General features: G+C 47.6%; 1 protein-coding gene across 3 annotated transcripts; it reads right to left on the reverse strand.

The window, feature by feature from the left end:
• LOC121437137 (PDZ domain-containing protein 4-like) lies at positions 1–26,678 on the reverse strand. Of its 3 annotated transcripts, XM_041636976.1 has the most exons (9): positions 26,352–26,678; positions 17,926–17,952; positions 5,661–5,914; positions 4,592–4,682; positions 4,006–4,104; positions 2,737–2,799; positions 2,268–2,369; positions 1,995–2,105; positions 1–1,804 (listed from the first exon to the last, which is right to left on the reverse strand). In XM_041636976.1, the coding sequence occupies exons 1-9, from the start codon at positions 26,409–26,411 to the stop codon at positions 266–268; spliced, it is 2,346 nt and encodes a 781-aa protein (XP_041492910.1). In that variant the 5' UTR covers positions 26,412–26,678; the 3' UTR covers positions 1–265. The 3 variants fall into 3 exon arrangements, with proteins under 3 accessions (XP_041492910.1, XP_041492911.1, XP_041492912.1); XM_041636977.1 differs by lacking the exon at positions 17,926–17,952; XM_041636978.1 differs by lacking the exons at positions 4,592–4,682; positions 5,661–5,914; positions 17,926–17,952.
• Positions 26,679–27,747: the final 1,069 nt, after the last annotated feature.

Genomic DNA, 27,747 nt, shown 5'->3' on the forward strand with positions numbered 1-27,747 from the left:
ACGCAAACATGCAGGCACACACAGGTAGCCTTTATGGGTATGCCCTCTATGCTGGCTGTTGACATAGCCTCTTGGGGAGCAGGAAATAGGTGGAAGAGAAGTGTCCCTTCTAGGGGCTTTCTACTACCAAAGTCCTGTGTACACATACAAATACAGGCGTGTGCATGAGCACAGCGTGCAAGCACACACATAGACACACACTAGATTCTAAGGGAGGGTGAGGGTCAGGCTCTCTAGGCCTGGACTGGGCTCTTGCTGGGGCAGCTCAGACAGTGGTGACAGAGAGCAGAGGGTTATAGATTCTTTTTCCATCAGCTGAGCGGGCACCGTGGGCCAGCATCTCTTGGATGGTGATCCAGTTGTCCAGGATCTTCTTGTTTCTCTTCTTCATGGTCTTACGGTGGCTCAGGGCAATAATGTTGAGCTCAGGATTGCTGTCGCCATTTTGCTGCTCCCTCAGACACTCCAGGCGGCTCTGCATCATGAACTCACGCCTCTTCCGCTGCTCCCGTGCTCGGATCAGGTGCTGCTTCCTCTCTTCCTTGCTCCAGTAGCGGCCCATCTTCATCTCACTCACTGCATCATCATCAGTGGTCATGCCGCTGCGCTCTTCCCGTATTTTCAGGGCCCTAGCCTTCAGCAGCCGATCTCGCACAGGCTGCTTGGCCACATAGCGGGTTCCATCACTTCGCACCTTCACCTTCCATTCCATGCGGGGTACTTCGACAGCTGCGGCCACCACCCCACCCACCCGAGGACCACTAGCCAAGCTCAAGGAGCCATGGCCCAGATCCTCCAGGGTACGTGGTGGGGTCAACTGCACACAGCTCTGGTAATGCTCACTCTCCTGGCCACGATGACGCCTGGAGAGGTAAGGGCTGCCTTCGGGAACTACACGCTCCAGAGTAACACCTGTCTTGGTGCTGCGTCGGACACGCTCCTCTGAGTGCTGTCTCCGGCCCACCTCAGGATCCCGAGAGAGTGATCGGAACTTGGCAGGGCTTCCAGGTGAAGAAGCCCCTTTGGGGTGGGCGGTGACAGGAGGGCCAGAAGGGGTCCGGTTCAAATTGGAATTGCCCGCAGCAGATCGCTTCAGGGGGATCTCAGGCAAAGGCTCCATGAGCAGCGGAGTGCTCCGGCAGCTCTCCCCAGTGTTGTAGGCGCTGGTGCTATCCTTGTCTGATTTCTCTGGCAGTTCAGAGATATCAGACAGCTCGTGCTTTTTGGGCTCACTGGCTGCCAGGTCATAGAGGCTCTCCTCCTCCTGCAGCCAAGCCTTCATACAGCGCTCCCGCAACTGCTGCATCTTCTGTGCCCGCAAAATGTTGGGGCACTTGAACTCTAGGTGCCGAAGCTCCTCCTCCAGCATGGCCATCTCATGGCCTAGGCTCTCATTTCGGTTGACATCCAGGGCACCGTTGCCACTGGAGGCCCAGGAGAAGAAGTTGCCTAGCTGGTTGCCATTCTCCAGGTGGCACTTGATCTCCAGTAGTTCCCGGTAGCGTTCATACTCCTCATCAGTGAGCCCAGGAAGGTCAGCCCCACCCAGTCCTGCCCCCTCAGCCAGCAGAGAGTCCATGCTGAAGTGGAAGTCCCTGCTCTGCAGGGCATCCCCTTGCAGGCCAAACTTGCGCAGGCTTCCAGGAGTGTTGGTGGTGCTGGGGGGCTCATCCCCCAACAGGTCATGTTCAGAGCTCTCTTCATTCCGGGTACTCTCATCAGTCCGGCCCACCCCGCTGTCCAGCTCCTGGCTGTTGCTCAAGCCTGGGCCCCCATCAGGAGCACCCTTCTCATCATTTCCAGTCTGGGACAGAAATGACAAACATAGTCAGTTAGGTTCCCACACACAAGTGTGATGCAGTAGGACTAGAGCTTCTGCTCATGGCTTGTTCCTCTCTAGGCCCAGGCTGGGAGACCATGTCCACCCAAAGTCCCTTTCTCCTTCCTCCCTCTCTCTTGCCCTCCCAACTTAGCATATCTTTGTCCTTCCTTACCTGCGGGGCAGGGGGTGACTTCAGCTTCCTAGGACGAAGGTCCCCTTCATTCTCAGACCCAAAGTCATCTAGGAAGTCGTCTCTGTCACTGTCTTTCCACCGCTTTGCTAGCTGCAGAGACAAACATGAGCTAGCTAACACTTTAAAGGCTTCCCCAATGCCCTCCACATTGCCCTAAGACCATGCTCTCAGTGAAGTCAAACAGACCAGCAGCTTTCAAGACAGAAAGCTTCTGAGGGGCCCTTTGTCACCCAATCAGGTGGACATACACACCTGGCTCTCAGGTCGGGCCACCAGCAGGGAGATGTTGGTGTTCTCTTCCTGGCTCAGGATGGCTACTGCCTCCTCTCGGTTCTGGACATCCATTCCATTAATCTGCAGAGGTCCAGGGAGACAATCAACAAGAATGCTAATGGAGGGCTCTGACTGTGCTAAGGACAGGCTCTTGAACTCTAGGAAGGCATAAATAAGCAAAATGTATCAGGGGAAAGGATGGCCTGGACTGTGCAAGAGCATGTGTGCTCAAAGAGTGGGGGAGCAGAAATAGAGGGAAAGAGGGCAGGGGGTACTGATAGGGATACACGTGAGTCACTCAGGGCAGTTAACCAGAACAGAAATAAGATTAGGTCCAGGTTCCAGGGTAGAAGGCCAGGTTCTCAGCAGAAAAGATCTAGGGATGGACCATGGAGAGAGAGAACAGGGCTGCCACAGGGCAGGCATGGCAACCTGCTCAAGCGCTCACCTGGATGATTCGGTCTCCCTCACGGATCCGGCCGTCTTTGGCTGCAATGCTGTTGGGATTTACCTGCAGGACACATGCATCTTGGGGACTTGTGCACCTATGGTGTCCTTTTCAGTGCAAGTGAGTGTGTGTGGGTAGCCTTATCTTGGGGTGCTCCCAAGGCAAATAACAGACTTGCTTACTTTCCCACTTCACCTCAGAGTAGCAGCTTCCAAGGTCTCAGAAGCAGGGGCAGAACAGTGGGCCCAGGCAGTTTGCTCCCTCAGCTTGGGAGAAACAGAATGACCAGAAGTAGCTCCCTAGCCCCTACCCAACACTTTTTTCCTCTATCCCTTGCACTGCTATACTCTTGCAAAGTCTTTCTTTTTTTCTGTGTTAAGGAACCTAGAACCTTGTGTATGCCAGGGCAGCACCTAGCACTGAACTATGTATCCAACTTTTTTGAGAAAGATTTATCTTATTTTTAAATTTGTTATTTTTTGTATGTATATGCACATGAGTATAGGTACTGGTAGAGTCCAGAAGTATTGGATCCCTAGAGTTAGAGGTGTTGGTGAGATATCCTATTTGAGTTCTGGGAATTGAACTCAGGTCCTCTGAAAGAGCAGTAAAAACCATCCTTCCAGAATACCCCCCTCATTCTTTTTTAAAAACAGTCTCACTATGTAGCTCTAGCTAACCTCAAGCTCACAGAAATGTACATGCCTTTGCCTCGAGTGCTGGGCTTAAAAACACCATTACCTATACCTAACTTGTGTTTTTGAAATAAGGTCTCCAGCAATTTAGGCTGACCTCAAACTCACTGTGTAGCTAAGGGTAACCTTGAAACTTCTGACACACCCAAGTGCTGGGATTACAGAGAGCACACCCAATTCAGAGGCTTTTTTAGGGTGGGGGGCAGGAGCTAGGTGCTGGCATGTAGCTAGATGCTTCTTCATACATCAAGTCTGGGATGTTCTGGGCAGCGGGACATTTTCCATTTGGAAGGGTAGCTTTAATAGGATAGTGCTAATGGAGGGTTGCTGCTGGATAGACATCTGCCAAAGGGAAGGAAGTAGGGAGAGAAAAGGTGGGGTGTTTAGCACTGTCTACCTGGATATACTGAAACCACAGCTACCCTGGCCTTGACACCCACAATCTACCATAACCTGTTGTTAGGCCTCTGGGCCGCTCTAAATCCTGGACAGGCTTTGTAGAGAGTCCACAGAGCTCAGCTAGAACAGCTCTGGGGCTTTGTGTGCCACAGCCTGCCACAACACCTCTCCATACCTCTCCAACGTAGATGCCCAGGTCCTCCTCATCATCTGTGCGGTAGCACACCATCAGGCCCAGCTTGTCTTGGTGACTGTTTTTACACAGCTCCACCTCCTGCCACAGGGGTAGGGAGGAAGTAGAGTTATAAAGGACTGAAGTGTATGAGCGGGGACGCCTGCAGACTTGGCTGCATCCTTGGCTCAGATCCTAGCCCGCAGCAGCCCCACGTCTTCTGTTTCCGTTCTCTGAATTTAGTATGTTGCTCCTGGCTTTGAGGGCTCCCTTCTCTTACCATCCGAAATGATGCAAGTGTTCAGTGGTTTCCCTATCAGGAAACGCCCAAGACACAGAATGTACAGGACACACAGGACAAACACATGCATGGGACACAGAGTCACCAACACAGACAGAAGGAACACACCACCTCACCCACACCCTCCCTGACTCAGGCTGCTCTCTTCTGGGAAGGGTCATGAGGCCCAGCCACCAGGGGGCAGCAGGAGCCAAGCCTGGGCAGAGCTGCAGAAAGTGAGCCTGCTCAGACTCCTGCTGGCTACAGGTTCTGGCCAGGCAGAAGGGCCAGGCCAGCCACTAGGCTCACCTCGTACTCCAGCTCGTCCATTCGCTCTGCCTCCTGTGGGCCGCCCTCCATGAACTCCGCTGGGTCATAATACTCATGGCTGATGGGGGGGCTGCCCAGGAGAAGGGGGGGTCAGATGGGCCATCTGCTTCTTTGGCACCCTAGCCCTAGCTCCAAGCTGGCCAGTCCCAGTGTAGTAAACAGAGAACCCTATTCTTGATGTGCTCTCTAGGGAAGGTGGCCAAGCTGCTGCCTGTAGAACCCTCCTTTCTGATTTACACAAAAGCTGTGGCAGGATCAGGAATGCTCCTTAAATCAAAGCTCACAGGGGTCCATTCTAAGGACCTAGGCAGGCACACCTAGTTCTTCCCATCCCAGTTCCCAGAACAAGGGCTGATTTCTCCAGAGCTAAGTGCCCAGGCTGCCTCAGCACTGTTCCCACTCATGCAGAACCCTCAGGAATTACCCCAGCCTTCTGCAGAGCAGACAAGCACCCCTCTGCCTCCAGGGAAGGGTTGCCCTCCTTGCCCTGAAGTTAGACTAACTGTGCACTGCCCTTTGGCCTACCTCTCGGAACAAAGGGCTCCCAGGACCGCCTCCCAGTGGGATGAGCAGAGTGAGTCAATGCGCTCACATGGTCATGGCAGCTAGGCCAGGATGGAAGGCCTTTCTTAAGAGGGATAAAGAAAGAAGTCGAAGAGATAGAGGAAATTCAGAGCAGGTGGAAGAATGGGACAGACAAGGGATGCAAGAAGATTCAAGGAGAGATGCTTGTGGAGGCAGAGAAGATGGGGCAGAAGAAGAAAGAGGATGGAGGAACAGCCAGGTCCTGAGCACCTAGGCTCCCCTTAGCCTTTCTGCCAGCTGATGCCAAGCCTGAGGACAGAACCTTGGAGGTTTCTGAGCCCAAGTGCCACTGTCAGCTATAGAGTCAAGGAGCCTCCTCCCTGCACAAGAGTGGCAGCTGAGTTGAGTTTCCCCACTATGGCTAGAGCTGAAGCAAGCCACCTGTGGGTCACATGGGGACAACTGCCCCAGGTAGCATGTCCTCTCAGGAGGCAGGACCCAGGCCCTCCTGAGGGCAACTCACAGCTCAGAGAGGACGTACGGCTCCAAGATGCCCATGGGTGGGGTGGGTGGGCGCAGCTTGCCCAGTGCCATGATATGCTCGAAGGTGATGTCGGTCTGAGTGCCACTGTCCACCAGCTGAAGGTCATGGCAGGAGCTGTCCCCCCGCAGACGGGGGCTGCGTCTCAGCACCTGGATCACCAGGGGCTCCTTGGAGGCACGCAGGGCCTCTAGGGTTTGCTCCTGAGACAGCTTGGAGAGCTCCTTCCCGTTCACCTGTGGCAGAGATATGCCTCTGTGAGAACCCTCATGAGCCGGCTTCTCCCCTCTGGAGGTGAAGGCCAGCAGGACCCTGAGCTGCTAACCAGCACCCAGACCTGTTCAACCAAGAAATATCTTTCTACCCACAGCTCTAGCTACCCCTAGTGCCCTCTTTCCCAGGCAGACCCCATTCATCAGCCTCCAACCCAGAGTTCTGAATATTGTGACTCCCTCAAAGCCAGGTGACTAAGTATCTGTACAGGGTCTGAAAGTTCTGCCATCATCTCAAAACATCTGTAGTCCTCCTCTACTAGGAACCATTCAGAGCTCTCTGATCCTCCCATCAGGACCTGCCTCTCCTCTGGCAGCACTGAGGCCAGAGCTAGCATCTAGAAGACCCAGAGTCCCTTGATGATGGCTGAGACAAATCAGTCAACCTCAGTGTCAATTTGTGATCACCTAACACCAGGGCCAAAGGATAACCAAGTACAGCAAAGCAATGGACACACGGAATAGAATGAATTAGTAAAAATGTACAAGGAAATGCCAGCTTGCAAGCTTCCTGACAAAAAAAATTTTGGAATTGCAAAGTGTCCTAAAAGAGGAGCCAAATGGTGAATCTTACAAGGCCAGCATGATTTATTGGGCACTTGCTATGCACCAGGTTGCAGGCAGGGCTCCAAAAATTGAGTACCCATGAAATCCAAAGTCCTGACAACTTTAAGAGAGACACAGCACTGTCTCTGTTGAGCAAAGTGAGGCTTAGCCAATGAACAAATTGAGTCAAGGAGAGCCTACACAGTGGTCAGATTGAGGGGCAAAGGAAGATGCCTGAGGCAGAAGCAGGATTGATGTGGGATTCCCTTCTGCATGCTGTGAATATCATTGGTTAATAAAGAAACTGCTTTGGGCCTATAGCAGAGCTATAGGGGAACACAACTAGGTGGGGAAAACTAAACTGAATACTAGGAGAAATGAGGCGGAGTCAGGAAGAAGCCATAGAGCCATTGGAGAAACACACTGAAACTTTGCTGGTAGGCCATGACCTCGTTCGTGGTGATGCAGATTAATGGAAATGGGTTGAATTAAGATGTAAGGGTTAGCAAATAACAAGCTAGAGCTAATGGGTCTATATATTTAAATAATATAGTTTCTGTGTGATTATTTCGGGGCTGAGAAGCTGGGAACCAACAAGCGACCTTCCTATAACACAAGACAGGGAACAGCTAGGTAGGAAAAGCAAAATGATGGGCAGGGAGTGGAGGTGGAAGGGGTATTCTTTTAGACAGAAACAGGCTGAGACCCTGGCTGGAAAAGGAAGGAAACCCATCATTGGGTAGGAAAGCTGGCAGGCAACTCCAGCTGGGTATGGAGCAAGTACCTCTTGGCAGAAGGCTACCCTCAGCCCAGCCAGAGTCTGTTAAGTTCTGGAGCGGTTTGTTTCACTTCTTAGGTCTTCCTTGGATATGGGACAAAAAAAAAAGCAATGTAACATAGCAAACAGATGTCACCACAATTCAGGGCACTTGTCAAAGGCCTGCAAGGTAACCAGGAAGCAGTTTCTGGAGATAGCAGTTGATAACAAACCTTTCTGGACTGAGAAGACCATACCCATTGTTCCTCACTGGGATGAGCTAACTGGCATGGCACCAGGCATCACCCCCACCTAGAAGAGAGATAGGCAGCATCCTTAAGTAGGTGAAAGAAAGTGATGAGCCAAAAATAGAAATGATACTTGGGAGGTTGGAGAGGATCACTGTGAATTTGAGGTCAGTCTGACATACATAGCAAAAGCCTAAGTTCTGCCCCACAAAAAACAAGAGCTGGGTACAGTGGCTTGTGCCACCACACTGTATTAAATACAAGACCTCAGAAAAAGGAGGTAAGAGGCAGGAAGATTAGAAGTTCAAAGTCACCCTTAGCTATAGAACAAATCAGCATGTCTGACAAGAGACCCTGTCAGACATAGAGAAAAAGGAGGAAGAAAGAGAAAGGAAGAAAGAAAACAGATGAGGTTAGTTATCCTAGGGACAGAACAAGGAGAGAAGCACTTGCAGGGAACTAGAGAAGTCCCTTAGCTATGGCTGGAGAAAACACAGTTGTAAGCTGGGCAGTGGTGGCACACACCTTTGATCCCACACAGAGGCAGGTGGATCTCTGAGTTCGAGGCCAGCCTGGTCTGAGAGCTAGTTCTGGGACAGACTCCAAAGCTACAGAGAAACCCTGTTTCTAAAAACCTAAAGATCAAGAGTTTGATGTCAACTGTGCTACATGGTTCTGTCCCCTCCTCCCCCAAAAAAGTCCCAAAACAACAAAAATTCCATCTTGTCTGAATACAAGAGAAATACTAGTCCACTGGAGAAAAGCAAAATTGCTTGTGATCTCAGGGATGTATGGAATGCTGCGGCCCTGTGGACACACTTCCTGGCAGTCTTTTCTCTGTGAATTATAAGGTAGGGGCAGATATTTCAAACCCTACTGGCTTTGTCTCTGTTACTTAGCAAGGAGGCCATTTCCAATGTTTGATATAAGGAATATAGCAGCTGGGTGGTGATAGCACAGTCCTTTAATCCCAGCACTCAGGAGGCAAGGGGGCAGGAGAATCTCTGTGAGTTCAAGGCTAACCTGGTCTACAGAGTGAGTGACAGAACAGCACACAGAGAAACCTTGTCTTGAAAAACAAAACAAACAACAAAAAAATTGGGCATTTTTCATGCATCTTTGTGTAATCTGTGGTTATCACACTAGATAAGTCTTTCTTAAAATAGAATTACTGGAACATCTTCAAGTGAAACAGCTTTTCTCAGGCAAGACATTTTCTAGAATAGTATTTCTAAAAAGTAGATGGAGCTGGGTGTGATGGAACACTCAGTACTCATAGGGCAGAGGAATCAGGAGTTCAAGGTCAGCCTCCTCTACCTTGATCTCTAATTTCAGCAGGAAATTAGAGATCAGGAAGGGGGAAGGAGGAGGGAAGGAGGGGAGTAGAAAAGCAGTCTACTGTAGAGGCCACAGTTAGCCAGGCAGACCGGGGAAGGGGCTATGCACAGGACACTAGAAAGGTGTGTGTCAAAAGCTTTTGACAAGGACATGAGGAATGGCCTCCCCAGAAGTGGCTGGAGTCAGCTGTTAAAAACAGACATTAATATCAACATTATGACTGAGAAACTTGCAACTGAATGAATGGAATTAAGAACAAAGGCAATAAAGACTAAGCCTCCTGGCTCTCTAATTGCTTTATTACACTTTACTGTCATCTGTGTGCTTGGCATCATTTCCATTCTATGTGTCTGGAAGCAAACACATTTCTTTACTCTGCTCACAGTAGTGGCTTGAAATGGGCTATAGTAGAGTGCTTACAGCACGGAAACCAACACAGTGCTCCGGCTTACTCCTCAGCTTTGTTTTGTAACATCTGCTAACAAACAGGCAGAAGAGGTCAGAGAGATGAACTGGGGGTTTCTGTGTGGGAGGAGTTACCCTGAAATCCCAGGACAGGAAGACAAACACAAGCACAGTGTGGGATATTCAGGTGACACATAACCGCAGGAATGCCTTTCTCCCTGGAATCATTAAGTTACCCAGCAGCCGTGTTACTATGGAAACCAGGCTCAGGCACTGGGAAGAGCTTGCAGGGTAGGCCAGTGGGGGCTGGGAATACCATAGTCTTAGCACCTCAGAAAAGGAGCCAGAGAGATTGCCTATAACAGGCTAGAGGGCTCTCTTAACCCAAGTGGTGGCCACACCCCTGGAACTCCTCTGTCTTCAGGCCATGGTAATCCTCAAGAACTGGTGAAGGTAGATAGGACAGAGAATCTTACAAGGTAGAAGTAAGAAATCCTTCTAGAGCAGGAAATCTCAATAAGATGGAAATATACAAGGCATTGCACAAAGCTGTGTGGGGTCAAGTACATGGCCAGAGACAATGGCAGCTCTTATCCTGCATGAAACCCTGCCTGCATGGTCCCCAACTGTTATGAGGCATTTCTGACCTTCAGGCTACTATTCTGTTTTTACTATTTTTTTTTTTTTTTTGGTTTTTCGAGACAGGGTTTCTCTGTGGTTTTGGAGCCTGTCCTGGAACTAGCTCTTGTAGACCAGGCTGGTCTCGAACTCACAGAGATCCGCCTGCCTCTGCCTCCCAAGTGCTGGAATTAAAGGCGTGCGCCACCACCGCCCGGCTCAGGCTACTATTCTGTAAAAGGTATTCAGGCCTAGGGATGTAGCTCAGTGATAGAACATCTGCTTAACATGCACAAGGCTCTGGATCTATTTCCAGGACTGGGGGGAGCGGGGGAAACAGCATAGAATTTAGTCAGGCTTCCACCAGCCTCCCCTCTTCATTCACACTGAGACTTAGCTGGCTGGGCAGTGGTGGGTGGCACACACCTTTAATCCCAGCACTCAGGCAGGTACATCTCTGTGAGTTTGAGGCCAACCTGGTCTATAAGAGCTAGTTCCAGGACAGGAGCCAAAAGCTACAGAGAAAACCTGTCTCGAAAAACAAAACAAAAAAGTCACTCAGGATGCTCTCTGCACTGTCACCTGTTACAAGCTCCAAACAAATCCAAATATACCAGAAATGTAATTGGAACAAGGCAAACAGCTGCCTTGGGAATGAACAGTGTGTATGGGGTGTAGGAAAACTTGGGGAAAACAATAGAAAACAATGGAAGCATTTGAGACAAGAGGCTGCATAAGTACTAGTTCAAAGAAAACCATTACATAGCACTAAAAAAACAAAACTCATGGGCTGGAGAGATGGCTCAGCTGTTAAAGGCTAGGCTCACAACCAAAAATACAAGAGTTTGGTTCCCAGCACCCTTGGCGGTCTCTCCAGCCACCAAAAAACAAAACAAAACAACTCAGTAGCTACTTAGCAAAGGACATCAAAGGGCAGCAAAGCCATTCAGAGGAAAGGTAGCCCAAACCATCCCAGTACTGAATGAAAAAAATGCCTGTTAGGATTGTTGGGACTGGGGACACTAAACCACTAAGAGCGTGTATGTGTTACAACATATTTGATTACACTGTGTAAAGATGTCACTGTGGTTGGTTTAATAAAAAGCTGAGCAGTCAGTAGCTAGGCAGGATTTCCAAGCAGAGGTCACTGGGAAGAAGGGCAGAGTCTCTAGAAGACTCTGAGAAAGCATAACATGTAGGAGATGAGGTAACAAGCCATGAGCCATATGGAAGTATATAAATTAATAGAAATGGTTAGTTTAAGTTATAAGAGCTAGTTGCACACTTTATGGGAGAGCATGTACTTCTTTTTGCAGGGGAGTTAATACATAATCCCAATAAGTTATTCAGGTTGGCCTCTCAACTATATGGAGAGGCTAGCCTAGAAATCTCTTATTTTCCTGCCTCTACCAAGTATCACTATCTGATTCACACTTGCTTCTTTTAAAGGCATCAGCAGTAGAAAACCTGCACGAAACTCAGTACACAGAATCCCCCTGGGAGAAAGAAAGATCAAGGGTGGTGCATGGGCAGTTTCAGCTCTGCCATGATTATCTTCATTAAGTGTGGAGGCTGCCATGTCCCAAAGCAAGGCTGGGATAAGTGCTTGTACCTTATTCACATATACTTGTCTGCGTGCAAAGTCAAGTCAAGAAGGTCTCAAGTCACTTAGGCCAGAGTTCAATCTTCACTGTCAGAAGGAGGTTTCGCCCACGAGCCAGAGCCAAGGCACCACATCATTTCAGGCCTGGGCTGCCAGGCAATAGGAAGGGCCAGAAGGAGAAGGCCGAAGGCCAAGCATTTATAATCAATAATAAGTCTCTGTGTGGTTATTTGGGAGTAACTGCGGGGAAACAGAAAAACTTTGCCTACACTCTTCAACACCTGTTTGTCACTTCTTGGCCTTTATTCTGCCACATCATGCAAGCTCAGGAAGTAATGTTCCATTGTTAACCTGTCTGTCACTCAAACAACTTTCGGATCTGCCCTCCACAGAAATGGAGGGCAAATGTGTTGAATAGAGCACAATAAATAATCTTATATGCCCAAGATCATGGGGGATAAAGGCCTACACAGCAATACAGATAGGCCACATGGACTGTGTAGGCCTTTCAGACTAAGATAGCTTAGTCTGAAAGTGCTTGCCACATAAACTTGAAGGCCTTTAGTTCAATCCCTAGAACACTGTGCAGCTAGTTTTATGTCAACTTGACACAAGTTAGAATTATTTGGGAAAAGGGAACCTCAACTGAGAAAATGTCCCTTTACCAGGCGGTGGTGGCTTACTCCTTTAATCCCAGCACTCAGAAATTTGAGGCCAGCCTGATCTACAGACTGAGTTCCAGGACAGCCAGGGATACTCAGAGAAACCCTCTCAAAAACAAACAAAATAGCAATAAAACACTAAGAAAAGCACATTGTTAAGGAAAATGCTAGGGCTGGCTGAACATTGGTGGCACATATCTTTGATCCCAGCACTCTGGAGGCAGAGGCAAGACCCACCCTGAGTTTGAGACCAGCCTGGTCTACAGAGTGAGTTTCAGAAATTCCAGGACTATACAGAGAAACCCTGTCTTGAAAACCTGAAAGAGAGAGAGAGAGAGAGAGAGAGAGAGAGAGAGAGAGACATTTGTAATCCCAAAACTGAGGAGGTGGGACAGGATGCCTGGGGCTCACTGGCCAGCTAGCCTAGGTGAATTATCAGTTGAGTATCAAGCCAGATGAAACTCTGGTCTCAAAAATTGAAGTGGAGGACTGGAGAGAGGGCTCAACACTTAAGAGGTTCTAAGGTCAAATTACTAGTGCCCATGTAAAAGCATGTGCCCAGAGCCCCAGAACTGAAGACTGAGGAAGGTAGATCCTGGAAGATCATTGGCTGGTTCACATAAACAACTGTACATACATATACATGTAACACATACACACAATGCATACACCACAAATCATTAAAAAAATTTTTTAAATATATTTATTTATGTATTATGTATACAATATTCTTTCCGTGTGTATGCCTGCAGGCCAGAAGAGGGCACCAGACCCCATTACAGATGGCTGTGAGCCACCATGTGGTTGCTGGGAATTGAACTCAGGACCTTTGGAAGAGCAGGCAATGCTCTTAACCGCTGAGCCATCTCTCCAGCCCTCATTTAAAAATTTTTAAAAAATAATAAAAATTTAAAAAGTGGAGACTGGGAGATGGCTCAGTGGGTGTAATGGCTAGTCTTGGTTGTTAGAGATGGCTCATTTGAAGTAGGAAGACTCACCCTAAACCTAGGCCACACCTTCTAGTGGCAGCCCACATAAAGGAACCTGTTTTTCCTTGTCACCTGATTTCTCTCACACTCATTGGCATTCTTTTGCTGGTATTAGAACCTACTTCTTTAAAATTAAAGCTGCTCTCTAGGACTTCCCTGGGACCACACACACACAACCAGCAGAAGTTTTGAAGTGAAGCCAGCTCTAAGATGGAGCCTGAGAAATGACCCAAACCCTTTGGAGGTGCCCAGAAGATCACGAGTGACTCCCCAACATTAGACACTAAATTATTTACAGGTAGAAGTTTGGTTTTCCTTTGTTCAGATTGTGACTGTGCCCTGGTTTATTTTTGATTATACAGGGACCCACAGTTGAGCGATGTTAAAGGAAGAGACTTTGGATGCTTTAAGAAGACTGAACTTTTATTTTTGTATATTTGAGACAGGGCTTCTTTGTGTAGCTTTGGTACTCCCTCTGTAGACCAGACTGGCAACAAACCCTCTGACTCGATGGTGTTAGGATTAAGGGATTAAAGTTGTGCTACCACAACCAGCAAAACTAAACTTTTAAAATGCTTGAATTTTCAAAGATTGTGGAACTTCTTTTTTAATGATTATTTCTTAATTTTATGTGCATTAGTGTTTTGCCTGCTTCTATGTCCATGTAAAGGTGTGGGATCCCTGGGAACTGAAGTTACAGACAATTGTGAGACAATTGTGAGACAATTGTGGGTGCTGGGAATTGAACCCAAGTTCTCAGGAGTCATCTATCTCTCCAGCCTCAACTGTGGGAGGGTCTAAAGTTTGGAATGTGTTTTATATTGATATGTTGATGCTGCTGAGATCTTGGCAATAAACAAGAAATGAAAGGTTATAGCTTAATAAATGGTGTATTGGGGGCTGGAGAGATGGCTCAGAGGTTAAGAGCACTGACTGCTCTTCCAGAGGTCCTGAGTTCAATTCCCAGCAACCACATGGTGGCTCACAGCCATCTGTAATGAGATCTGGCGCCCTCTTCTGGCATACAAGCATACATGGAATGTTATATACATAATAAATAAATAAATCTTAAAAAAAATGGTGTATTTGTGTGTCAAATTACAAGCGGTCAATTGTAATGGTTTCTTTTTAAACTTGACACAAAGCTAGACACATCTGGGGGAAAGTATCTTTATTGAGAAATCCATAAGATTTCCCTGTAAGCAAATCTGAGAGATATCATCTTGATTAATGATTGATGTGGGAGGGCCCAGACCATTAATGGGTGGTACCATCCCTGGGCAGAGATAGTCCTGGGTTATATAAGAAGGGCTGAACAGCTGAAAGGTGGTAGCCCACACTTTTAATCCCAGCACTCTGGAAGCAGAGGCAAATGGGATCTGAGTTTGAGGCCAGCCTGAATTACATGAAATCCTGTCTCAAAGAAAAAAATTCAACACCGGAAAAGGTTTCTGGACTGAGAATATAGTTTAGAAACAGATCAGTGAGCATCTTCATTACTGGGGGCGCAGGGAGGAGGAGGTTAAAAATTATTTTCTTCATCAAATACAAGCCTGTACCTCCAAGCCTGAACCTCCCTCCTTTGGAGCAATCTGAAAGGAATCTACTTTGTTTCCATTACTTACTAAGGAGACTATAGACAGAAAACAAAATGTTTCCTTTATCAAGTACAACCTACGTACTTTGTAACAATCCAGAAGAATACTTTTTATCAACACTTCCTATGTATCTCCAAACCCACTCCAGTGCCAAATTCCTGTTTGCCAGCAATGCCCAAGGACAGTGTTGCAGTCAAATCCAAGACTCACAGTTGTTTACTCAACTGCTCCTTCATCCTGCACTAGCACCATCGCTTTTGTACAGTCACATCTTTTTTGAAACATTAGAAGTACTCAAAGCACCACACACAGACAACTCTGTACTGAAGTCCTCAGCAACTGCCACTTCCCTGGCCTGGGACTTTGTTTCCTCTGGATGATGGACTCTTCAGCATCCAGTTCTGCTTATTTCCTGATTTGATGCTAAGTTTGGAACCCTTGGCTGGAACAGGGATCTCAAGCCCAGTGGCCATCTCCAGATATTACATTGGGCACTCCTCATTCCAGCCTTAGTTAGTATCCCCTCCAGAAACATAGCCAACAGAATTTTACCTCAAAGTATAAAATAGTCAGTTTTCTATAAAGTAACTAGGAAGGCCTTTTAAAAAAGGCAAGTAACCAGGCAGTGGTGGCGCATGCCTCTGATTCCAGCACATGGGAGGCAGAGGAAGGTGGATCTCTGTCGAAGTCAGCTTGGTCTACAAGAGCTAGTTCCAGGACAGGCTCCAAAGCCATAGAAAACCCTGTCTCAAAAACCCCAACAAACAAACAAAAACCTAAAAAACCCACCAAAAAACAAAAACAAAACAAACAAACAAAAAAAAAACAAAAAAGAAAGAAAAGGCAACTAATCAAACTTAATCACAAGGATATCTGAGGCAGTATTATAGTGTTATTATTGTGGTAGAATACACCTAACACAAAATTAACCACTTTTTAAATATACCACCAAGAAGAACATAGTGTCATATGCATTTAGTTTTAGCACTTGAAAGGCAAACTGGGAGGTGGTGGTGCATGCCTTTAATCCCAGCACTTGGGAGGGAAAGGCAGGTGGATCATACTGAGTTTGAAGTCAGCCTGGTCTAGAAAGCAAGTTCCAGGACAGCCAGGGCTATTACACAGAAAAAACCCTGTCTCAAAAAACTATATATGTGTGTGTGTGTGTGTGTGTGTGTGTGTGTGTGTATAGTTTCAAATGTATATATAGTTTCATATATATATATATATATTTTTTTGAAAGGTAGTGGGAGGGGACAGACAGATTACATCCAATAATACAAGGCAAATGGACATGCAAGTTCCAAGTAGACTGGGGTCTACTAAATGTGTTGTTCTATCATAGAATGGAAAGATGAACCTGTTAAGATGTATGAACATGGATGGACCTTAAAAATGGTTTATATTAAACAATAGAAAGCAGACACAAAAGGAAATATTGTATGGCATTCCATTTAAATGGATCATCTCCATCAGGCAAATCCATGGGGACAAAAACAGTGTAATGGTTGCCAGGAGCTGAAGGAAGGTAAGTGGGGAGTGGCAGTTTAATGGGTATCAGTTCTCTTTGGAGGCAATGAATGCACTCTGGAATGACAGAGCTAGTGGTTGGACATTGTGAATAGATGAAATAGCACTAATAGCACATTCTTCATGTGTATTTTACCACAATGAAAATGAAAGCTGTTCCGATGTCCACAGAGACCAGGGATGTCCTTACAAAAGAAAGGAAGGCTGAGAGACAACTCCAAAGTTGGGGCTTAACCAGAAATGGAAATGCAGATATAGACATTTTTTTCTTTCTGGTTTTTACACAGTGTTTCTCTGTGTAGTCCTGGCTGTCCTAGAACTCACTTTGTAGACCAGAGTGTCCTCAAACTCACTGAAACCTGCCTGCCTCTGCCTCCTAAATGCTAGGATTAAAGGTGTTGGTGACCACCACCCTGCCCAGATATTTTCTTTAAACTCCTGTTCCTCTTTTCTTTGCCTTCCAAACACTAAGATTACAGGCTGGGTCACCACATGCTTGTAGCGTGAAAGTTCTGAGATGCACAAACATACCAATGCCCCATTCCATCTACACTAAATAAGAGCCATCGATTTGAGTATCCTATAACCACTGTTGCTGGGTTTTGTTTTTGTTTGTTTGTTTCCTATTTTATAGGTTTTTTTTTGAGACAAGGTTTCTGTATTGCCCTGGCTATCCTGAAACTCAGAGATCAACCTGCCTCTGCCTCCTGAGTGCTAGGATTAAAGGAATTAGTCACTATGCCCAGCTGTTGCTGAATTTAATTACGAATGATTCCTAATTTGAGATCGTGAGAGGGAGGTCATGAAGTGGAAAATTGAGTAGTGGACTTTGGGGCACCCAGACATTGTCTGGTTGGAAAGTAAAATCATCAAGAGAGAGAAGCAAGAGCAAGAAACCAGATTTGGGAGGGGGACAGGTTAGATGGAAAAGGAACTGAGGGGTTGGGGCAGATAGCCTATGAAGCTCAGTCTGAGTAGGCATAGCCTTCCTTGGAAGCTCTTGCAGAGGTGGATGGGGGCAACTCAGGACACCTGCTCCTTTTGTTTCTGTGGTTTTTTTTTTTTGTTTGTTTGTTTTTTTGCTTTTTTTTGGTGAGGGTGGAGGGGCACTTTGCCCGGTAAGGGATGGATGCTGATGAGGACTAGTGGAAGAAAAAATTCTTAAAGCCAGTGATAGGGAAGGGGCAGGGAACAGGACCCTGTGATCGTGGAACCACGCAGTGGTGGCAGATATGCTGGGGCCCCAGGAGCGGCGGCCCCGCCTTCTGGATCGGAAGCTACAGACAAAGGGAGTGTGGCGGCGGCTGCTGCTGCTGCTGCTGAGGCTGCAGCTGTGGCGGCAGCGGCAATTGGGGGGGGGGGGGAGGCGAGGCGTAAGCAGGTGCATAGAGGTATCAAAGGGATTCCCAGAACAGGTTCCCCGTCTCACCACTCCCATCCCCCACCCCTGCAGTGTCAGAGAGTGCCTCTTTGCGCTCTGGGCTGGGATGCCTAGTCCCGGGTCTCCAGAAACCAAAGAGGAGATGGGGCCAAAAGAAAAGAGCCCTACCTCGGGATATCCTGCAAGGCCTAAGAGTTCCTATATGGCTTGAGAAATGGTCCTTTGCACCCTCATGAATAACATAACCAGTGAAGCTACATCATTTCTAGGGAACTTGGGTGCCACAATCAGTCTGCTTACCCCATTCTTCAGATGAGGAATCTGAGGCTGGGAAGAAAAGAAACAGGAAGTTAGCCTCCAGTTCCCCACCGACCTCCTGGTGTACACAGGAGAGATATGCTGGAAGCCTAGGCCCAGACAGGTATTATCGGGATGTCAAGTTGAGCCAATCAACAAAATGAAAAGAAGAAATCCCCGAATAAACACAGCAGGTACTCAACAGGAGGGTTTATTGTCGTCCCCCCCCCCCCCCCACCTGCCCCTGGCCTAACAGAAGTCTCCAACTCAGGGTTTCGAAGACTGTCAACTTCCAAAAAGAATAAACACCTGCATGTTCACTTTACCCAGCTCTTCCCACAATGCACCTGCTTTCACTTACTCATATTTGCAGAAGCATTAGAACCACTCTATTCACTCTATCATATAATTTATCATCAATCCCAACTGACACTTCTGAAACTCTCCAAATGTACCATAACATCCTTATAATTTCTTCTAATCCTGGATCAAATCAAGAAGCACACTTTTGCCCCTTACCTACTTTGTTTAAACCTATTATTATCACTTCTTCCTTTCACCAAATAAATATATATATATATATATATATATATATATATATATAATATACCAAAATCTACAGTTGCTGACTTGTTCTCTGTGAGAAGATTCAGGTTAAGTATTTTGGCAAGAGCACCAGCCATGTGATGGGAGTGTACTCACTTCTTCCCCACTGTATTCCAAGGTTAGTGATGCCCAGCTTCATCACATAATCCGGGTAGTGGTAGCAAATAAGGCCCCCTTATAAAGCACACTTTGTGACAGGGTATTGCCATGAAGCTCCTGCCTCTGCTTCTCCAATCTTGGGATTACACATGTGTATCACCATGCCAGGCATAAGGTGCACTTTCTCTTTCTTTTCACAGGGGCTGACCCTTGCCTGATTGAATTATTCCACTGGTGGCTATGAAATGCCTTAACTTCTAGCATGGACACAGCACACATTCCATCCACATTTGCCAAGCCGGGAAAGGGTATGGCCGCTCATTCAGCACTCTCAACCTCTCTGTATACATACTTCCTATCCACCTCTCAAGGGCTGGCAAGCAGAGAAGGACAAGAGAATTGCATCTGTGAGATCTTCTGGAGTATTTGAAGTGGGTATCTTCAGAGTTGCCTGTATGTTCTAAAGGAATGTGGGTGGGAGCTGGAGATGGCTCAGGTTAAGAGCACTGACTGCTCTTCCAGAGAGGTCCCGAGTTCAATTCCCAGCAACCACATGGTGGGTCACAAGCATTTGTAATGAGATCCAGTGCCCTTTTCAGGCCTGCAGGCAGGCATGCAGGCAAAATCTTGTATGCATAATAAATAAATAAATCTTTATAACGGGGGGGGGGGGTGAGTGTGGATGGTGAAAAGAGTCAGCTGCACATAGCGTAGATGCATACATAGATCTGATTTAGACAATGCCCTCTGGATTTCTAATTTAATAGGTCTGTGGTAAGGTCTTACCATTTAATTGTAAAACACTGCACTTCGACACTGAAGTAATTTGAGACTTCCACTGACTGTCCTTTTCTCCAAAGTTCCCATCTGAAGCTCTCAAAGCATCAGGAAAGCAACCCCACTCCCAGCTTGTGAGAAGGAAATGCATACTCCGGAAACAAACAAACACCCTTAATCTGGATTTACATTTGAACAAGGATCTTCCTTACGCAGAAGTGAAGTCAGGCCTGGGGAGGGGGAGGGGATAAACCTGGGGTGAAGGAGGGGGTCATGAATTGAGAGACTCCTCCACAAAAACTCCTTTAGAAACAAAATCAATCTCCAGTACTATCTCCCTTCCCAAAGCTGACTTGGAGTTGACTGAGATCACCCTCCCAGCCTTTCCAGAGGCCATCTGACAGGAAGAAGGAATGCCCTAAGGTCAATAGCTAACTTCCTGAAAGCATGCCCTTTGGGTGTTTGTTCAGTTTTCCCTAGCACAATAAATAGCTGCCAGGAGCCAAAGTTCCCAGCACCTTCAGATAACCTGGTAGAGCAAGGGCAAGGTTCACAGTTAGCCTTAAGCAGAATGATGTTATCTGCTCCCAGCAGTAGTGAAGATCAGACAGAATGAAAAAAAAAAAAAAAAGGTATCTTGACATCTGGGCCTACAACTTCTCAGCCAAGTGCAAATTATGGGGCTACTCTTGTCCCTGTCCCTCTCCTAACTCACCCAGCATGTTATACTTCCTCATAATTTGAGCCCTTTCCTCTGTTTTTTACTTCCCTTTTCTTTCATAGTAGAGAAGCTCTCAGAATAAGATAAAAGTCTTCAGTCACTAGAGTACTGTTTCTCAATCAATTGAATGGGCTGTAGCAACAATGATGACTTCTACCTCTGCTTTCGCAGGAGACCCAATGCTGACTATGAAGGAGGTACGTTCAAGCTGCTTCCATCAAGTGCTCTCACTATTCCTTAACAAGTGGGGGAAACTGAGACACACAGCCATGTAGGGAAATTGAAGCACATGGACTTGCCCACAGGTAAGGGTTGGGGGCTGAACTACTCTTACCTACTTACCACATCAACCTGATGGAGGAAAAGAAAACAACTAGACCATGGAGATGCCGCACAGGCCACAGGGCTAAAAATAAACACATTTACTGAGGGGTGTACATGTGTAAACATGACATTCTTTGTTTTGAAGCTAACTAAGGTATTTACCATATGATAACTGCATGTGTTTGGAATATGACGTGAAACAGGTTTTGTATATTATGTCTACATACCTGTAAAACCATGGTAACAGAGACATTGGTGATTGGTGTCATACCCTAGGATCTGGATACCCCTACTGCACTGCCCCTCCCTGCAACTGCTATTTTCCTGTCAATTTATTTCAAAGTATCAGACAGCCCTCAAAACTCAGAAAAGGGGGCTTAAGAGGTTAAGAACACTGACTGTTCTTCCAGAGGTCCTGAGTTCAATTCCCAGCAACCGCGTGGTGGCTCACAGCCGTCTCTAATGAGATCTGGTGCCCTCTTCTGGCCTGTAGGCAGACATGGAAACTAACACTGCATACATAATAAATAAATAAATAAATAAATATTTTAAAAAACTCAGAAAAGGATGCAAGGTGGAAAGCAGATCCAAATTTCTTGAGCTGGGCAGTGGGAAGGAGTCTCCACCAGATCCAACAACTGGGATGGAGGCTGTCACAATAGGCAGTCAGCAAGCAAGTACTGGAAGAAAACCTTTCGAGACCACCTAAAGTTGTCAGGGAGGTACTGACACAAGCCTTTAATTCCAGCACTCAGGAGGCAGAGAGAGAGAGAGAGGAGGATATCTGCATTCAAGGCCAGCCAGGATTGATTACGCAGAGAAACCTAGTCTGGAGGAGTGGGGGTGGAGAGAGCTGGCTTAGTCTTAGGCCTGTCCTAAACTCACCCTTCCTCTAATGTTGCAGGTGGGCATAATGCTCCCCGAAAGGAATGGGTGGCTTCCAGTGGAGAGCAGGCACCTTTGTGGAGTCTGATTTACTAAGCCAATACATGTTAGGTAAGCTAGCACGTCAGAGTCAGAGAAGGATGACAAGTTTAGGAAGACCAGGACAACAGGGCAAACAGAATTTGGAACCAACCTGATGAGACACGGGAATGACAAGAGGGCCTGCTGGTGTGAAGGGTGGAGGCTGCGAGCAGATCAGGAAAGGTTCTGAGAAGGTGCTTTGTAGCATGGTACCAGATGCATCCTGAATCCAGTTTTCCACACTTCCTTTTTAATCAAGAGAAGTGGTATATTCCCCCTTCTTTCAGAGGAAGGCCTTGTATTTCATAAGATACTCAACCTGCTTAAGTATATTAGAAGGGCACAACTGAAATAATACACATAGGCATGAAGTTCTGACATGCTAAAGGGCCTGCAACAGATCTTATCAGTCAAATAGATAACAACATTACACAACCATCTCAATAGTGACAGAAAAAGCATTTGACAAAATAACCTCCCATTATAAAAATTTTTAACAAACCAGGGACAGAAGGGAACTTTCTCAACCTTCTAAACCCAGTAGCCAGGTGGTAGTACACACCTGAAACTTTATAAAGTTCTGCTTGGCAAATAGAAACAAACTTACCTATTCCCAATTCGGATGCATTTTCTGTTCCTTGCCAATCTGTTGTGACTTGAACCTCCAGTACACTATTGAGTGGATATGGTGAGAACACACATCCTTGCCTTGTTCATAATCTGAGAGAGAAATGTGCTCACTTTTTTTCTACCAGTAAGGAGGGTAGCTATGGATTTTTAATTAACAATTTAATTTATGTATATGCATTATTTTGCCTGCATGAATGCACCACATGCACTTCCTGTGTGTTCCCCTAGTCATCAGATTCCCTAGAATTAGGGTTACAGACAGTTTTGAGCCACCATGTGGGTGCTGAGAATCAAATGTAGTTCCTCTGGGGAAGTACAGCGAGTGCTTTTAATTGCTGAGCCGTTTCATCAGCTCCTGCTCTTATTTATTTAAGTTATTGTTATAATAATACAGGATCATGTTCTGGAGTGGAGGTCTCAAATTCTTGATCTTCCTACCTCAATTTCTCCACTTGTTAAGGAATAGTGAGAGCGCTTGTCTGCAGTGGATGACCTGATGGAAGCAGCTTGAACGTACCACGTGCCTCCTTAATAGTTAACACTAAGTCCCCTAGGATACCAGAGGTAGAAGTCGTCATTGTTGCTGCAGCCCATTCAGTTGACTGAGACATAGAACAGGACCTTTTTTAACATCCAGTGACTGAAGACTGTCCTATCTTATTCGGAAATCTAGAAAACAGTTGCAAGCCTGGCATAATGGCTCATGGACTTGAGAAATTGAGGCAAGAGGACTGTTCTAAGTTTAAGCCCAGCCTGCTATATAAGTTCTAGACTAACCTGGCTTTAAAAGGCTGCCCTAAAAAGAAATTTCACTTACAATAATATTAATTAAGGATGATAAAATACTTGGGTTGGAGAGATGGTTTATCAATTAAGAGCACTGGCTGCTTTTGCAGAGGACCCAGCTTCAGTTCTCAGGACCCATGTAGCTCACAAATGTTCATAATGTCAGTTCCAGGGGTCCGTTCAGTGTTCTGATGCCCTCTGTGGCCTCTGAGGGCACCAGGCCACAAGATTGACACACAATTAAAAATGATGAGATGACTAAATCCTAACAAATTTAACAAATACAAGCCATATTTGAAAAAAAGACCTGGCCCAAATAAGCAGGCAATACTCTACAATCTAAGCTATGGGTTCAATTCCACACCATCAAAACCCCAGTTTATTTTCAGAAAACAAGTTGATCCCAAAATTCACAAGGAAACAAGGGACCCGTAGAGCCAAAATAATCTTTAAAAAGAGAAAATTGGGCTGGGCGGTGGTGGCACAAGCCTTTAACCCCAGCACTTGGGAGGCAGAGGTGTGCAGATCTCTATGAGTTTGAGGCCAGCTTGGTCTACAGAGACTCTATAGTTACTAGGAAACCCTGAACCCTGTCTTGGAAAAAAAAAAGCGCAAGAAAGAAACTTGGAGGACCAACTACTTCCTAATTTCAAAGCTTCTTAGAATGCTCCATCATAATAGCATAAAGACAGACACTTCTGCAAAGCAGAAAGGCAAGCATACAATAAACACAAGAAAAAATGCTCTACAGCATTTAGCCAACAGATATGCAAACCATCAAATCCACAATGAGAGAGCTGGGGGTATGGCTCCATGGTGGAGCTCTTGCCTAACTCATACAAGTACTTAGCTTCCATCCCCAGCACTACATCTGAGCAAACAAAAAACCCACAAAAGATGGCTATAAACCCATAAGATAGCTATAAAGATTACCAGAAATTAAAAGTGTTGATAAGCATGTGGAGAAATTGGTACATTGCTCGTGTTAGTGTTACTGGGAAGAAATGACTGGAAACTACTATATGATCCAGTAACTCCATTTTTAGGTATTACTCAAAAGAACTGAAAGCAGGGATTCAGACATTTGTATACCAATATACAATGCTACAATACATTGTAGCATTATCCACAATAGCCAAACGTACTGAATTGTATTCTTTCAAAAGATAACATTGTATGACTGTGAATTTGATGTTAATAAAACTATAATTTTCTTTTAAGTTCTAGTGTCATAGTGAGAAAGTCTCTACAGGCAAGTTGCAGAGGCCATGAATGAAGTCACTTTGAAAGAGACAGAAAAAAAGGGCACTCAATGTGGATAGCGCACATGTTTAAAAGATCTTGGGAGGCCGGGCGATGGTGGCGCACGCCTTTAATCCCAGCACTCGGGAGGCAGAGGCAGGCGGATCTCTGTGAGTTCGAGACCAGCCTGGTCTACAGAGCTAGTTCCAGGACAGGCTCCAAAGCCACAGAGAAACCCTGTCTCGAAAAACCAAAAAAAAAAAAAAACAAACAAAAGATCTTGGGAGGCAGGAAGAGATACTGGAAACTGCCAGGGTTTTCAGGACAAAAGTTGCTATCTGATCTGGTAGGGTCCAGGCCTGAAGGAAAACTCTCCTTGAGGCCCACAAGCTCCTCACCTGGGCTACCTAATAGCTTTCACTGATTTCCATATATTGTTTCTACATTCATTCCTTTTGTTTTTACTTAATTTGAAAGAATAGTTCTTGCCTTTTAAAACCATCTGGTCTGTCAAGGAGAAACAAGAAATGAAAGTTTATTTCCAAATTTTAGAGTAGCATCCCATGGGAGCTGAGCACCGAGGATGAAGACTGTTCTGCAGTGGCCTCCCTTCTAGCCAGCCACCTACCTAGCTGAGGGCAAGTTCTTTCTGTGAGACGTGGGGCTCTCTTTTAAAAGTCCATCAGGGACTCTCCCACCTAGGGTCACCCCAGCCTTCCGGCTCATTGAAACCCCAATAGAGGCAGCCCTAGTTCTGGAATCCAAAGGGTTTTTACTGAATTCCTTTTGTCGGTTCCAGCTAGGTCATTCCAGATTCTTAGTCACTAAAAGTGTGGCAACGAACAAGTGAGGGAGGTGAGAGCTCCAAACAGTGGGAACAAAAGAGGAGAAAACAACAGTGACGGGGCGGGTTTGGCTAAGGGAATTGTTAGGGAGGATAGAAAAAGGGAGGCCACAGAGACAAACAAAAATGACCAGAAGCGCCTCCTCCAACGTGGCGCTCCATGCCCACCATTTCTTCCCCCATTACTTCCCATTCTTGCTAGTAGTGAAGGTAAGATCATAGCAAGAATGTTAGGCTCACGAAACCACCTCAATACCATCCCACTATGACTGACACCATCTCCCTTACTACTCCCGCCACGTTCCTGAAAGGAATTTTTCCACTATTCGTCCAGGAGTCTACAGGTTCTCTCTGAGCCAACCCCTCCGGCGCGCACATGTTCTCTGGTTCTAATCAACAATCTGAGTATCAGCAAACTCAGTAGCGGAGACACAAGTCACTTAAACTCACCTGTCTGCGCCCACATCTGCGCCCATCCTGATCCTCCTGATAATCTCAACCACTCTAAAATTAGACCTTGTGCGTCGCGTCTCAGTGAACATCATCCGGGACACATTTCTCTAAAGAACTCGCAGGGTGCACACAAAAAGTACACACGCGCGGGGTTGGAGAGCCTCCGCATACACAGACAGAGCACAGGCACGCACTCACGTAGTTACGCCACGCACAAGCAAGGAAACCCCACTCGTGGCTGAGGGGCTGGGCTCAGCTCAAGGTGCGAGCGTGCAGCACGTAGGGTGGCTCCTCCTGCAGCACAGGAGTCGCTCGCATTGCCCTCCTTGTCCCCAAGGCCTGGCAGGCCAAAGCGGATGCTAGCAGGCAGAGTGCGTGTTGGGCACCACCTATCCCGGAGTCACCCATTCACCCAAGATGACCGAGGCCCGGGAGTCGACAGTCATGACTGGGTCAGACCAGTGAGTTGGGTGCGAAAATGGGTACCCAAACCCAGCTCGATTGTCGACGTACTGAGTCTGGCATGCCAGGACGGGATTCGCCTTCTGGCTCGCGGAAACTCTACAGTTTCTTTGGTTCTGGGTCCAACCAGGGGAGCAAGTGCCGGGGAACCCAGCCCGTTGCTAAGCAACCTCCATCCCGCGTGGGCCACTGAGCGTCTCTCAGTTATAGGACAAAATCCTAACTTCCCACCCGGGCTGATCTGGACACATGGTTCGAAGTCCTTGGTTGGGGTGCCTGGTGATGTACCTGGAACACCTATCTCCACCCCGTTCATGCCATCCCTAGCTGGTTCCCACAGGGTGCCAATAACTAGCAATCCATAATATGAGGGTGAAATCGACTTCCTACCTTTTCCTCTCCGAGCCTTCTCGTCCTCCCACACCTGCCTCTCCGCCTCCACGTGGCCCTCCCCTGGGGTTTACAGTTTTCCTTGGCCCGGTTGCGCCCCTCGCCCCAGCAGCAGCCCAGGCGCCCTACCTGAAGCATCACTTTATACTGCTCCTCCGGTTTCTGGACCACGCACATATTACATCCCATGGTGCTGGCCGGCGAGGGAAAGAAGAGGGCGGGAAGAGGAAGGCGTCTTTCACTGGCCGACGCTTGGGACCACGGGTCCCGGGCCCGGGCTCTGGGCCACACCCTACCCTACCGCGGGGGGCCGAGCCGCCTAGCAGGGAAGGGGGGCACGCCCCCAAGAGGAAGGCAGTTCCACACCCCTCGACTTAACTCTTAGCTGGCCAAAGCCAGACACAGGCATGCTCCCTCGCACCCAGCCAGGGAAACAAGGGCAGCGGGGGATGGGCGGGCGCGCAGGGCGTTGCCTGGCTACGCCACCCTCCCCGGAGGCGCGGGGGCACGCCTGGCCTCCGGGGCCGTTAGGGGCCGTGGGCCACGCGCCTCCCCGCCCGCGGGGCCCGCCGCTGCCGCTGCCGTCTCCGGCTCCCGCCCATGGCCATCAGCCCCGGGAGCCCAGCCTCCGCGCTTGGCGCCGCGGCCCGGTCCGCCGACAGAGGGGCGGCCAGGCCCGCGCCAGCTGCAACCTCTCAGGGTTCCGCTTCTCGGGCTCGCAGCGCCCTTTCAGAGCCTGACACGCAGCCGGTCGCTGGTCTCCAGCTTCTGCCTGGGACGCCGGGAACGAGCGCGCGCGCGCCCGCAGAGGCGGCGGGGGAGGTGTGCGGGGATGAGGCGCACGCGCGCGGTAGAAGACGAGGGGCTGGGTGCGGGCGGGAGCGGCGGGGAGCCGCGAGAGTCGGCGCGGGAAGCTGGGGGCGGGGCCTAGGTGGCAATGGGCCCTGGTGCTCCTGGCACCCGATGACGCCTGTATCCGATGGCCAGGTGTTTAGCGGACCTGTCTGATAGGTTCAGCCCTGAGAAAGAGGGTCCGGCTTGAAGAAGCCTCCCTGGACTCCTGGAGAGAGTTAGGAGTAAGGAGAGGCTATTTTACCTCTTCCCCAGGTTCTGGACGTGTCAGTCCCACTGTCCCCACTGTTCCCTCTGTCTCTCTTTAATGGCTGGTTCCCTGTTTTAATTGAGCCATTCGCTTGCTATCTTTGAAATGGATACCTTTGTTTAGAGAAAAGCGTGGAATGCTGTAGGTGGGGAAAGGAGAACGACAGAGAAGCCTACTGCCTACCTGTTTCTCATTTCCAGCCCTCATTCCTTACTCTCCTCTTTTATTCTCTCCTTCTGTATTTCCTCTTCCTTCCCACAGCCTGCTTCTCTTCTTAGATAAGACAGGAGAGAAGAGGGCCTTTGCCTATAAAACAAGGACAGATTGAACGCTAGGTACCCGGGGACTACCTAGCCTCTAGCCCCTGCCTGCAGAAGATTCGTTGATAAAACTGCCCCATGCTTTTACTACTGGCTCAGGCGA

This window comes from Microtus oregoni, unplaced genomic scaffold (genome assembly GCF_018167655.1).
Source record: "Microtus oregoni isolate MIOR12 unplaced genomic scaffold, Mior012 000050F_ref0000143, whole genome shotgun sequence".
Taxonomy (NCBI): domain Eukaryota; kingdom Metazoa; phylum Chordata; class Mammalia; order Rodentia; family Cricetidae; genus Microtus; species Microtus oregoni.